The sequence below is a fragment of the Arvicanthis niloticus genome, chromosome 4 (assembly GCF_011762505.2).
Source record: "Arvicanthis niloticus isolate mArvNil1 chromosome 4, mArvNil1.pat.X, whole genome shotgun sequence".
Lineage (NCBI taxonomy): Eukaryota > Metazoa > Chordata > Mammalia > Rodentia > Muridae > Arvicanthis > Arvicanthis niloticus.
In genome coordinates this window covers 39,068,179-39,081,439 of record NC_047661.1, presented here as the reverse complement: position 1 = coordinate 39,081,439, position 13,261 = coordinate 39,068,179, and the positions used below count along the sequence as shown (strand labels likewise).

General features: G+C 38.6%; 1 protein-coding gene across 6 annotated transcripts in view; it reads left to right on the top strand.

Annotated features, from left to right (window-relative positions):
- Nbea (neurobeachin) overlaps positions 1-13,261 on the top strand; it is a 518,446-nt gene that overhangs the window by 438,988 nt on the left and 66,197 nt on the right. For all 6 annotated transcript variants that reach the window (XM_076932409.1, XM_076932408.1, XM_076932407.1 and 3 more), the window contains one exon: positions 8,435-8,575. In XM_076932409.1, coding sequence (XP_076788524.1) covers positions 8,435-8,575 — 141 coding nt within the window. The remainder of the gene's footprint in view (positions 1-8,434; positions 8,576-13,261) is intronic.

Genomic DNA, 13,261 nt, shown 5'->3' with positions numbered 1-13,261 from the left:
GTGTGTGTGACCTGTGTACATAACACTGCATGTGTGTTGACACGTTTGAGAGTTGGTTTTCCCCTTATATTATGTGGGTTCCCAGGTCTGAACTCAGGTCTTCAGGCTTAGCAGCAAGCACCTTAGTCTGCTAACCTATCTCTCTGGCTCTGTTTTCAAAATAAATATTTTATATCATATATAGTGTTTGCTTTATATATTTGTAAATTATTATATTACTATTATATATTAACTATAGTGTTTTCCATTTATTTTTGAGTGCTTCATACATATATTCAGTGTATTTTTAATCCACTCTTCTTCCCTCCCCCAGTACCTCAGGAACTTCCAACCACATCTTTCAATATCTTCTTTTCTTTTTAATTTTATTATAAACTACTGAATCCAATTAGTGCTACATGAGTGTGGACTATCCACTGGAGTGTGGGCAACCTACCCAGTATCACATGCTCAAAGAGAAACTGCTGTCTCTACAACAGCCATCACCTGCTAACAGCTCCTCAGCTAAAAGTGGGATCTCAAGCATCCCTCCTTCATCCAGGCTGCAGCATCGAATGGCTTGATCTTGTAAGGGTAAACAGAGCCACTGTACATTTATTAGCACAATGGCTGTGTCACATCCAGAAGACAGCTTTTCACAGCACTGGTCCTCATTCTCTTGTTCTTACACTCTTCCTGTCCTTTCTCCTGCAACATCCCTGACGCTTGGTAGGAGGTGGTTGACATAAATGTGCCATAGAGAGCTGGACACTCAATTTCCCAGTGCTTGACCAGTTCAATGTCTTGAAATTAACCGCAAAAAGAAGTTTCACTGGCCAGTGCTGAAAGCAGAGTGATCTCTGTGTTCACTTCTTTCCTTCATTGGGTTTCCATGGTAAGGCTTCCAGTCTGCCATATCTCCTAGAAGTCTTCACAACACGATACCAATTTCCTGTTGGATATTGTAAAGCAGCATCTAATATTTAACAAAAGCATGCAGAGAAACAATTAAATTACTGTTTTTCCAGAAGTATGCAGACAGCACCAACAGATAAGAAGTGCAATAAGTAAACATAATGTCTTGAGTGATAGTCTTGCCCTGGTCCCTGACATTCCATGAGTTGGAGCTGGGTGGCTTGCTCTTACAAAGTCCATGCCACAGTCAGGAACATGGCACTGGGTTTTAAGTTCACTGGTAACTCAGTCTTTGGAGTGTGTTATTTTTACTGGATTCTTAAAAGGGGAGCCCTAGAATTATGAAGCTACGTTCTTCTATTAGTCTTAAAACTGAGAATAACTTACCTGAGCACCAGAATATCTCTGCCCAAATTCTTACAGAGTAGGCTTGCTTCTAAGCTCCTCCACCTTGCTTCCTTCCCCTTTAAAATGACCCTAGTGTGCATATTTGATAGCAGTGTTGAAAGGCCCTGTGCCGGTTTTAGAGTTTATTGCTGTTTTGTTTGTCATCTTGACACAAACTAAGTCATTTGCCAAGAGGGAACCTGAATTGAGAAAATACCTCCATCAGATTGGCCTGTAGGCAAGTTTGTGGGTTATTTTTATGATTATGGACTAATGTAGGAGGACCTAGCCCACGGTAGGTCCTAGAAAATATAAGAAGTATAGCTGACAGTGATCCTGGCGAGCCATCCAGTAAGTGTCACAGCTGTGTGGCCTCTACTTCAGTTCCTGCCTCCAGGTTCCTACCTTACATTCCTGCCCTGACTTCCCTCAGTGCTAGACTACCAGCTGGAAGATGAAATAAACCCTTTCCTCCTCAAATGACTTCTGTCATAAATGCTATCACAGCAGGAGAAGCACTGGGACAACCTTTCCTGTCACACCTTGTGTGCAAGGGGCATTCAGAGTGGTGGATGCAAAGTAGATTTCTAGTCACCCCTGAGTTTCTCTATCTGAGACATGATTGACTAAAAAGTCTAGTGAAAGAGTATTTGAGTCAACTAAATCATTTTTAATTCAAGAAAGGTAAAAATATTGAATAATTAATTTTCATGCCACAAATTGTTTATCTTCTTAAATGCCAAAACACTAACCCCAAATGTTTATTAAAACTTGTTGTACATTTACTCAGAATGACATGGGTCTTTTAAATTTATAATCTTATTTTTTTCCTGGCCATCTTTATGAAACCAATGAAGAACATGAGAAAGGCTTTTTATTTAAATTTTTAATTATACTACACATGGTCAAATCTCACTCAGTATAGATTGTATTTATTGCTTGACAAATAAAATGGTCTGTCATTGACCAATCTTTTCAGTACCAGCCACCAACAGGTGGAGATATTTTTTTCCTTCAATTTATATAAATATTCCTTATGGAAATTTGAGCTTCTTGTAAAATTTGCCTTGAAACAGGATACATGTTAGTGTCTTAGTTATTTCTATACATGCATATGAATTTGACTTCCAGTTTCTAGTGGTTACATGATTTTGACATGAATCACAGTTTCTGCTCATTAGAGTATAAATGGGATTTTCCATTTTCCAGCCATGTCTTATGATAAATTTATCACAAAAATCAAACACTGACATGAATGGAAGACATTACGCATGCACACAAACACATGTTCATGTACATATACACATGCACAAACACATTTAATCACCAAGTGGAAAAAAATCTATTTTGTTAACACAGGAGTTGTTTGACTGGCAGATGAAGATGGGTTTAACTGATGCCTACATTATTATGCCACTTAAAAGAGGAAGTGATAATGCCTGAGGCTTTGAAATGTGGCGGTGCAAATTCGTGCGCCAACATATGGATGTTGCTGAATGCCTGTGCACATGGCGTACGGGCAATTAAGCTGGAGAATGAGCAGCCCAGAAATCTATAGCAACTTCCTAGTTTTCCTTCTCTTTCTTTTTCACCATAAATAAAAATATCCAAAGTGAAAGTTTTATTACATTAGTATATAACCTGCCTGATGATGAGGTTTTAAATGGAAAAGTATTAAATGGGGGGGGGGGATCCTCGTGGAGACGGGGAAGGATGTGGAACAGTCAGAGAGTAGACTGGGAAGGGGAGAAAATCTAGACTGTAAAAAAAGAGAATAAAGAAAAAGAAAAGAAGAGAAAAGAAAAAAGAATTAAATGTATCAATCTTTTTAAATGAGAGTCATGGAACTTGGTAATTTTTGACAGTCTAGTAAATAAAAAATAATTTATCTGTATTAACATTACTATATTAATCAATTGCTATACTAATTATATTTATTAATTATAAAATGGCTCTATTGACATTAATATGGTAATTAATATAGTAATAATTTGGACAAGTTTGTCAAGTTAAACAGGCTTCAATTTAAAAGGTACATTTTACAGACCTGGTGTTTCTAAGGAATCCAGACTGGGTCAGTGTTGCGAGAACCTGCTCTGAGGACATTGCTATTGCACACTGCTCTGGTGTTGATCTGACCAGCTCTCAGTAGTATAGCATGGAAGCTTTTGTAACCCCACCAGAGAGGACTTTCTTCCCATATACTAGCAGCCAAGTTTCTTTCAGTCAAAGCTTATCACGGGCTAATTTCTGCACCAATCACAGTGGCCACATAGGATAGACTGATAGACAGTTTGGGCTTCTCAAGGGTCAGTGCACCTGCACCAGCTATTCTAAAAAATGAAGAAAGAACAGTTCATAAAGGACGAAGGACTAGGCAGGAACTGTTGCTCATGTGCGAGAGCTGGACTTAGGTATACCTACATGCACTGGGAATTACTGCCCTTTTCCACTGAGTGTGCTTTTTACAGATGTTCAGTCACTGCTCTGGCTTGTGCATCCCCTTTTCTGTGATTCCTCAGAGCTCTTAGACTCTTGATCATGTCCTCTAAATGTATCCACTTCATTGTCCGCCTTGTTTTCTGACTAAACCTTTTGTCTAAAATGCCCACATGAAAGTTTGACATACAACTCTATTCTAGTAGGGTCTTTATTCATTCAGTGTCTATCACTCTGCTGCTAAGGACCAGACATTTTATTGGGTGCTAATAATTCAGACATGAATAGATTAGCTGTTTCATTTAAGGCACAGTCTAATGGGCAAAATGAGTTACAAGCTCACCTCATGAGTGCTAGGCACTGCCTGTGAAGATTCTACAAGGAAGTCTGAACCCTTCCAAAAGTATGAGTCAGATAAGGGAGATAGATAGAAAGAGTGGGCAAAGGGGTCTGTAGGAGTGAGTCCTGCACTGTCATGAGATGGTTTTTAAGATGATATCATATGTTTCACAACCGGAAAAATGGAAAAGATAAGAATTTGGGAGGCCCCTTTAATAGATTTTCTAGCCCGTGATTATTACAGTGAAAGAGGAGATAACTTAGATTTATCACAAGTTCTGATGTGATAAGGATGTGGAAACACCCAGAAAGTTCTCCATAGAAACCAAACACACTGAATCAGCCTGAAGCTGTTTCTAGCTCAGCACAGCAGTTGGATCTCTGAACTGGAGAGCTGCTCACTAAGTTTGAGATCTGGAACACAAGGCACAGGACCGGGTCACGGTCGGACCCTTCCCTCCCTCCTTCTTTCCCTCTTCCATCCTTCCACCTTTCCTTCCTTACTTCCTTCATTTCTTTCCCCCTCCCCCTTTTTGCCTCTCTCCCTCCTTCCTTTCTCTCTCTTCCTCCTCCCGTCCTTCCTTCTTTGGGCCTGTTGTTAAAAGGTCTCCTACCTCTCACATGCTAAGATTACAGGTGTGTACCCTTATGCCTAGCTGGTTCCATCTGTTTCTGAAGTCTTTGGTGGAGAGGAAGCAAACAGGCAGTTGTGAAGGAAAAACAAAAACTGCAGAGATCCTAATTTTAGAGTAAGCAACAAAGCTGCAGCACAGTGGGGCGGACAGTCCTCTCTCTCAGTCTTTGGGTTGACATTTACTACTTAAACCAGATCATCTCTGTGTCCAGAGTTTTTTTTCAAGGCTCTAGTTTATCATAAATATTTCCCTAACTACAAATTTTGTTTGTTATAAATTATCTTATAAATGTTTATTCCAAAAAAATGGCTTGATATAACTTAAGAGATTTCAAGTAAAGAGTACTGATAGATAAAGGCTAAAGAAACAGAAAGAGAAAATAAAAAAAAAGAAAAACATGGGAAAAAGTCACTTATATCAAAAGAATTCTCACCCAAATATATCAAAGTACAGTCTAAGTAGAGCCTGTTCTATTGTGTGTTTGCAGCAGTTATATATTTAGATAGATAGATAGATAGATAGATAGATAGGTAAATAAATGTAAGATAGAAATATAAATACTTTAAATAATGTAAATCTCTATGCAAGCATCTATTAGGATATTTTTCCATACAATAAAGTCACAGACTTGTTTAAGAAAAGATTTTTTTTTTGTGGCACTCTGGCTTGAGGCATATTTTTCTCCTGGATCTTTGAGGAGTGGATAATAAGGGATATAAGTGGAGAATGGATCATTTGTTCAGTAGAAACAACAGTGCTTCATTGTAACATAAACAGTTGGTGCCCAATTACCAGGAATATGAATGTCTGGACAAATGTCAGTTAATTCTCTCAAGATATCAATAGCACTATAGCAAGTTATGTAAGTTTACTGTCCTTTCTAAAAGCAAAAGGTATAGAAATTATATTTTTAGTCTCTACCTTCTGTTTGTGCATGGTTTTATGTGACATTTCAGTGTCCCAAACAACAGCAAATCTAATATCAAGATTTAAACTCTGGAAGTGGAAAGCACAGCAATGGCTGTATCTAAATGCCACCACTGATGGGAAAGGGGACAGGTTCCTATTGCCCACTAAATGTGTCGGCCTCAGGAAATAGAGCTGTGTGTTTTCACCAGAATTGTAACCACAGTCATTTACTAGATCCGTATGGGATTCACAGGTGATACTCACGTTTTAAAATGATGCCAGACTTTCAACAGTATCAGTATAAGGTTGGTCCTCCTGTATGGACAGATGTTCTACAACTGAAAGATCCACCAGCACTTTCAAGACAGAAAGCTCTTTTTAGAAAGCTCACTGAGTTAGGAAAATGTCTACACATGCACATCTAGGAGAGACTAGTCCAGGTCACTACGTAACTTTTGTTTGTCCTGCTTGATAATAATTGTCCTTTCATCAGACATAAAAGTTACATTTCTTTTATTTTGGGGGGTTTTGTTTTGTTTTGTTGTTATTGTTTTTCGAGACAGGGTTTCTTTGTGTATCTCTGGCTGTCCTGGAACTCACTCTGTAAACCAGGCCAGCCTCAAACTCAGAAATCCCCCTGCCTCTACCTCCTAAGTGCTGGGATTAAAAGTGTGAACCACCACTGCCTGCCTACATTTCTTTTAAATATTGAGAATTTTACATAATGTTTGACAAAATTTCTGCCTTTTTTTTTTTTACATCTGTATAAAAAGATTTTTTAGGTAAATGTTGAAATTTAGCACAAAATTGAGTTGAAATGTTTAAGCGGAAATTTTATACTTGAAGATCAATGGTTTTAGAACTTTAAAATATTAATACTCTTGTAACCAAGAACCACACCTTTAAAAAAAATAATAAGTAGTTTAATCTTGGTCTTCATATAATAAAGGCTAACATAAAAGGAACATGCTTTACAAATGATTTCAGTATTCAGAGGAAGCATCCTTACAAATAAAAGCTTATTATGGAAATTCTAGCAGCTCTAACCGCTGACATCACTGTGTGGTTTAAATTAGTCTTCTGGGACCAAAAATAAAGACTCACAGCAATTTATAAACAAATTTTTCTCTTTTGTGTAACATTATATGTCCCATTGAAACACTAATTTTCTATGACTTCTGTTAAGATTAAGCCTTTGGGGGACTTCATATTTAAGCAGTAGTATTAAATTTTGGTGTAAAGCCTGATATACTTAACATTTTCACTCTCCATGTAAACACTTATTTGTACAGTATGCAACTGAAAACAATAACTTGCACCTAAATGATAAGTGTGGACTCCCCATATGAAGAAACCAAAACCAGATAGAAAATTGAACTAAGGCCAATTATTATTTGTACTCACAAGTGTCCCAAAGAAACTTGGGACAAAGGGTTATCTAAGGTTCTTATTAGCATACCCAAGCGTAGGCTGGCCTTCAGGCCCACTCAGTAACAATGACTCTTCTCACCCAGCCCTATCCTCTGCCCAAAACTTCTCCAGCTCAAGGGCTTTCTTTACCCCAGCTTCTGATTCCTATATAACCCTGCCATTTCAATTCAGAAGATGTCTCTCTCCATTTCCCTTCTCCTCTCTCCTTCCTCCCTTCTCCCCCTCCCTCTTCTCCCCTCTCTTCTCTTCTCTTCCATCCCCCTCCCACGCCTGCCCCAGCCACCCCTCCTACCCCATCTCCTCTCCTCTCAAGGCCCTGTTCACTCTGCTGGCTATGTTTAGTTTACTCCTTTCATGCCCTGCTCTGGACTCTTCCAAATGCCTATGGCTATACTCTCACCCATATCTACAATAAAAACCTTCCCCTCAACCATATCTTGGAGCAGTCATATCCTCATTTTATACAGTGAGGATGTTCTAAGAATCATTAACGTTTAGATGTGTGAAGAAGTTTGGCAGCATGGTCTAATAGTTAACATGTGCTTTTCAAGAGAAGAAAATACCCCTTGTCATCCTCCAGAGTCCAGATAGGACAGGTCATATTCACAAAGCACCTACCTGGGAACCTGAGTCCTCTGGATGAGCCTCTCATTACTTGGCTGGCTGTTTTGTTTAAATTCATAAAAAAAGATGGGAGCACCAATTGGGCAGTAGCAGACCAGGACCAATGTTCCAACTGTGCTTTCTCTGAAGGACTTTGGCTTCTTAGCATACACAGCGGAGACTGCACATGGCAAACAGGAAAGCCAATGTGAAAACAACAGTACAGAAAGCTGTCTGAGTACTGGTTGCCAAGCTCAGTTGCCATCGTGTAGCTGAGGAGCCAAGGAAATGGAAAGGAGCATGAGAATACTGACCTGACCTGAGCGGCTAAAACACTATCTCCTTCATCTTGTTTGGGTCATTTTTGGCTTGTTGGTTTCATTTACTTGCTTGTTTTGGTTTTTATTTTTTGTCTTATTTTGGTTTGGGTTTATTTTGAGAGAGAGAACAAGAAGGAACATAAAATTGGCCAGGTAGTGAGATGGGAAGGCTCTGGGAGGGCCTGGGAAAGGTACAAGAACATGATAAAAGTGTAAGAAAATTTTAAGTAAGAATCCAGAGTCACCCTGGGAATCTAATTTTCTAAAAGAACAGCCAAGTAAGGGGACTTTGCACATGTGGATAGTTCCTGTGTATCTTTTGCAAATACACTGATGAGTAATTCATCTAAATCCACCTATTGAAAAGCCCATGCAGAGCAGTCCATTAGTGCTGGGTTACCTTCAGGATGAAGCCTGGACATCTAGAATGTTTGCTGTTACTGCATGGAACAGAACATTTCTTTTATCTTTTTACAGCCAATTGGTGCTTTGAACCCAAAGAGAGCAGTGTTTTACGCAGAGCGTTATGAGACATGGGAAGACGATCAAAGCCCACCCTACCACTACAACACACATTACTCAACGGCCACTTCCGCCCTGTCATGGCTTGTTCGAATTGTAAGTATCATCTTAACTCGGCTGCCTCTAACTCTAGGGTTTGCAATGTAAGTAAATTAAATGAAAATCTAGTACATTTGTTGTTCATTTTAATGACTAGAGAGACTGGTGAGCAGAAAATGATCACCACGTAACCCAGAAAGCATCAAGCCTCTGATCTTCCTGTTCAGCCTTCCAAATTCTGGGATTACAGATATGCACAATCGCACATAGCTTTGTTTTTTTGTTTTTGTTGTGGTTTGTTTTGGTTTTGTTGTTGTTTTATTCTTTTAATGTATGATCTTTTGTGTAGAATTGGATTAGGAAGCAGGTTACTTAAATCCATGGACTTATTTTTGAGCTGGGGATTAGCAGAAACTGAACAGATACTCTGTTACAAACCCTAATCCTGTCCGACCCAGTTCTGCCAAGTCAGTCATAAAGGACCCACTGGTGTTCATCCTTGATTTTATATCAGCTAATATATTGATGAAACAAACTCCATACAGAAGTAATGATATAAAGGTATGATCTCTTTTTTAGACCAAGGTTTTTAAGTTAGTCTCATCTGCCCAAGACTCAAGTGTGTGAAGTTTGAAGTTAAGAAAAATCTTAACTGTATTTTAGACCCTAATAATTAGTGGCCAAGCCTAACTAGTCAGATTCTGCACGCCTGCAGAGTGTCCTTCACATTCAGGTAAGAGAAGATTCCCTCTGAGTTCCCCTGGGGAATTCATGGAATCCATCCTGTGGCTCCAGCCACAGAACTAAGCAGACTACAGAGCTGACCAGTCAAGATTTAGGGTAGCTGATTTCTGATTGCCACAGCCATAAAAGGTGGTCTTAATTGTTTGATATTCAGAAATAGGAAAGCAGGGAAGAAAACAAAATAACTGATAAGTTCATTTCTCAGGTCACCAGTGATTAGGTCATAAAACTAAATTTCCAGTCTTTATTGACACTAGTGGGAATGACCTTTTAGCAAGCAGACAGAAATCAGTACAGGAAGCATAGACTTAAAATCAAGGGGGCTAGAGCGTCTGTAATTTCCACTTGCTGATTGTTGTGAGAGCCAAGAATGAAATGTGGCTGTACCTAAGCAGCCCAAGAACTGCCCTCCACAAGCCATCAAGGTAGGCTGCCTCCAGTCCACAAGAAGCCCCCAGAAACAGAAACACTTTCAAAAACACTGAAACCAAACGTTTTCACTCATGTGGCCTTTTCCATACCTCATCAGAGGTATGAAAAAGATGCCACTACCTTGTTGAGCCACAGCTTAGGAGTTGGGGGTGGGGCGCACTTGGGTCTCTTGGAGATGGAAAAAAGTCCAGAACTGTGTGTGAAAACAATAATAATAAATGTATCAATTGTGTCATCTTGAAATTTAAGTAAGAATAATATTTAATTGCATCTTGAAATAGTCACAATGATGTTATGTGTTTTCTATGAATGCCATTTAGTCAAATCTGGAAATACTTCTCCTCAACCACCTGAGTTTTTAAAATACTTTTCTCTTCCAAGTAAACTAAATCTTTCCTCCAGTTACAAAGCACTAGCGGTCCTCTGGTTGACCTGCTGTTTCAGTGGATGGAACACAGGACCAAGTAAGGGCCTGATAGTGATCTTTCCTGGCCACTGTACACAAGGCAGTACAGCCTCACAGAAACCCCCTGAATGGTTCACAGCTTCCCATGCCCTTAGAAAAGGGAAAGAAACAGGTGGAATTAGTCTCATAAATTTAAACCTGGTATACCCAAAATGTTACTTTTTGATCATATAACCAATAAAAAATTACTTATGCAATGTATAATATTTTTTAACTTGTTTTGGAATCCAAAGAAATATGCCATTTTCTAGCACAATATAGCATCTGTTAGCTGCTGTATCAGACAACATGGGTAGAGTCACTTTTATGAAGAAGACTCTTGTAGCTCAAATGCCTCATGGCAAACTGTCAGAGGCAAGGTACTGGAGTTCTGTGGTTGAACAGCTTAAGGAGTGTTCAACTAATGGCTGAGGGAAACTTGCTTTCTTCACTCTTATCCTAAGGATTTTATGAAGTAGAAAATGCATTACAATTTGTGTCACTAAGAATCTGTTCATAAAATATAATACATATTAAAATAAGTATCTGTCCTCTGCCTGTTAAGCCTTTTAGAACTAAAGTCATTAAATTCATTATCAGCCAATATATATAGTATATCAAAGATAATTGCATAAAAATTATAATTAGCTACTTACCTCACTACTTTAAATTAAGAACATACTTTTATGCAAACTACCAGTGAAGTCACTTGTCTGACTTGCCAGGCTCCAGCAAGACTTTAATTAATGACTGCCAGACAAATGCTGAAGGAGCCCTCAATCAAGGTGGGATTCTTATGACAACTAATGTTTAAGGCACCATGTGCTCAGACTTTTGTCCTTTCTGGACTGGAGACATCACCACAGAAAAATCACATAGTACTTACTGACCAGTGCAGCCTTCAGTGACCAGTTTCCCTGGTTGACACAGTGTTTTTAAGCTCTCTTGTGCTAAGCTAATTCTTTAGACATTTAGTAACAATGATTCCTAGGGAATTAAATAGATAATATTCAAAATTTTAATTTCTACATGTGTTATTTATAATTTAGAACTTTCTTTATAATTACAGCTTATGTAGAAATTTAACCTAGAAACTCAACTGCAATATGTCATTAAAAATACCTGTTTCTAGTAAAAATGCCAGTAGTACTTTTATGAGCATCATCATTAAACTAACCTGAATAAAACTACTCTCTGTGTTCCTGACACACAAGGGCAGAGCATATTCACGTAGAGGAAAGCAGATGATATTTAATCAGAACTGTGGCACACACAAGGCGCGCAGGTTAATTAGTAGAAAATGTGGACTGATTCTAGAGTTACTGTCGGATTCTTTCAAAAGAAATAGGAGAAAGATAGATCTCAGGCCTCAGATAATCATGCCTCCACTTCGTGAAAGTGTGGCCTTGAGCATGCTCACACACTGAAGGTAGCCACACACATGCCAGGGAGGCAGTGTGAAGGGTGCCAGCCCAGACAGACAGTGGAGTATAGCACAGGAATGTCTCAGCATGGACCTGCTTCCTTCCCTCTCTGCAAGGTTCCACATCACTTCAGATCTGCATCCTCCCTTTGTTGTGATTACACACAATTAGGGTTTAGTTTTGGCTTTTAGATGGAGTGAAGGAAAAGAAAGGAAAGGAAAGGAAAGGAAAGGAAAGGAAAGGAAAGGAAAGGAAAGGAAAGGAAAGGAAAGAAAAGGAAAGGAAAGGAAAGGAAATCCTGTGTTTCTAGGTTGGAATTAACTGGTCTATAGTGGTTACAAGGCAGGGAAGGTGGCCAGTGCCCTTGGAGGGATCCAGTAACTGCAGTCTGGGTACACAAGGCTGGTTCCAGACTGGTAGTTGGTTTGACAACTTGGTGTCAGGTGAGATATACCAAGCTTTCTCTTTGTTTGTTTGTTTTTTTTTTTCATTTAATCTTAGCTAATTCATATAAGTATCCCAAAGATTATTGTCATTTTATAGAAATGGAGTGACAGAGGCAGTTACATGACAGAGTTATGTAAAGGAACTTACCAAAAATAGGTTAATTGGGCAATCAGATCTTAAAATTAATTAGGCATATTTTACTTAATTTATCAACATTGTTTTTTATTTTAAAAGTCCAATTTTGATTAATTTAATGATTACATATACCACACTTACTATCTGACTTTTATTGGTAAATTAAAAGTCTACAAAGCAAGTTAATCATTAGGAGACACGTCAGACAGTTTTTATTCCTAATTTTAGTGATATCCGTTTGTCTCTCACATAACTTAAAATCTTAACAAGCTAGACTTCCAGCCTACTCATGTGATTTTTAGTTACTGTAATTAGTCCCCTGTTTTCTTGTATTTGTTTATCAGTCATGATCTTGTCTCTTCCATCTGACTTTTCTCTTATCCAAAATTAAAGATGACATATCACAGACTTAGAAAATTGATGACACCTATTCACACTAAATTTCAGGAAGATACTGAAAGAGGTTTACATTTTTGGATGCTGCCCAATAGCCACATCTAAGATTAGTGGTGAGAAAAGGAACATAAAGGGACAAAAGTGATGTGTAACAGGTTAAGAAGCGGATGGAGATGTGTATTAAAGAAAAGAGACAATTAAGAAAATGCCCTGCAGAGTAACATCATCCAACTGGGGAATAAGTTTTGCCATTGATCCTCCCCATCATCAGCTTTGGAGTAAAGGGTTAAATATGCCAAGGGAAATACACATCTGCCTTTGTTCTTCTTGTAGGTACCTAAGGAATCCTTAGTGAGAATGAATATTATTTACCTGTTTTGGAGGCAAATTTAATGTTGTCAAAAGCAATGTCTCCTGTTCAACCTAAAAACTGCAGAGCAGCTGTTGTGATGGTGTTATCCCAAGGGCTCCAGCTATAGGTGATGTCCTGATGAATAGACAAGCTAATCAAAGGCACCAGTCACAGAGTACTAGAATTGTCCGGTCTTAATTATGTTCACTTTAGTCCATTCCTTATTCAGTTGGATTAGGTCATGAAGAATCTTTATGCTCCAGGAGTTAAGCTGAGTATCGAAGGTGAAATAGAGAATGAGAAAGACAGAGGCACTTTCATAGTGGGGAATGCAGTCCAGGTAGCAGCTGGATCCAGAAGTGGTTTTA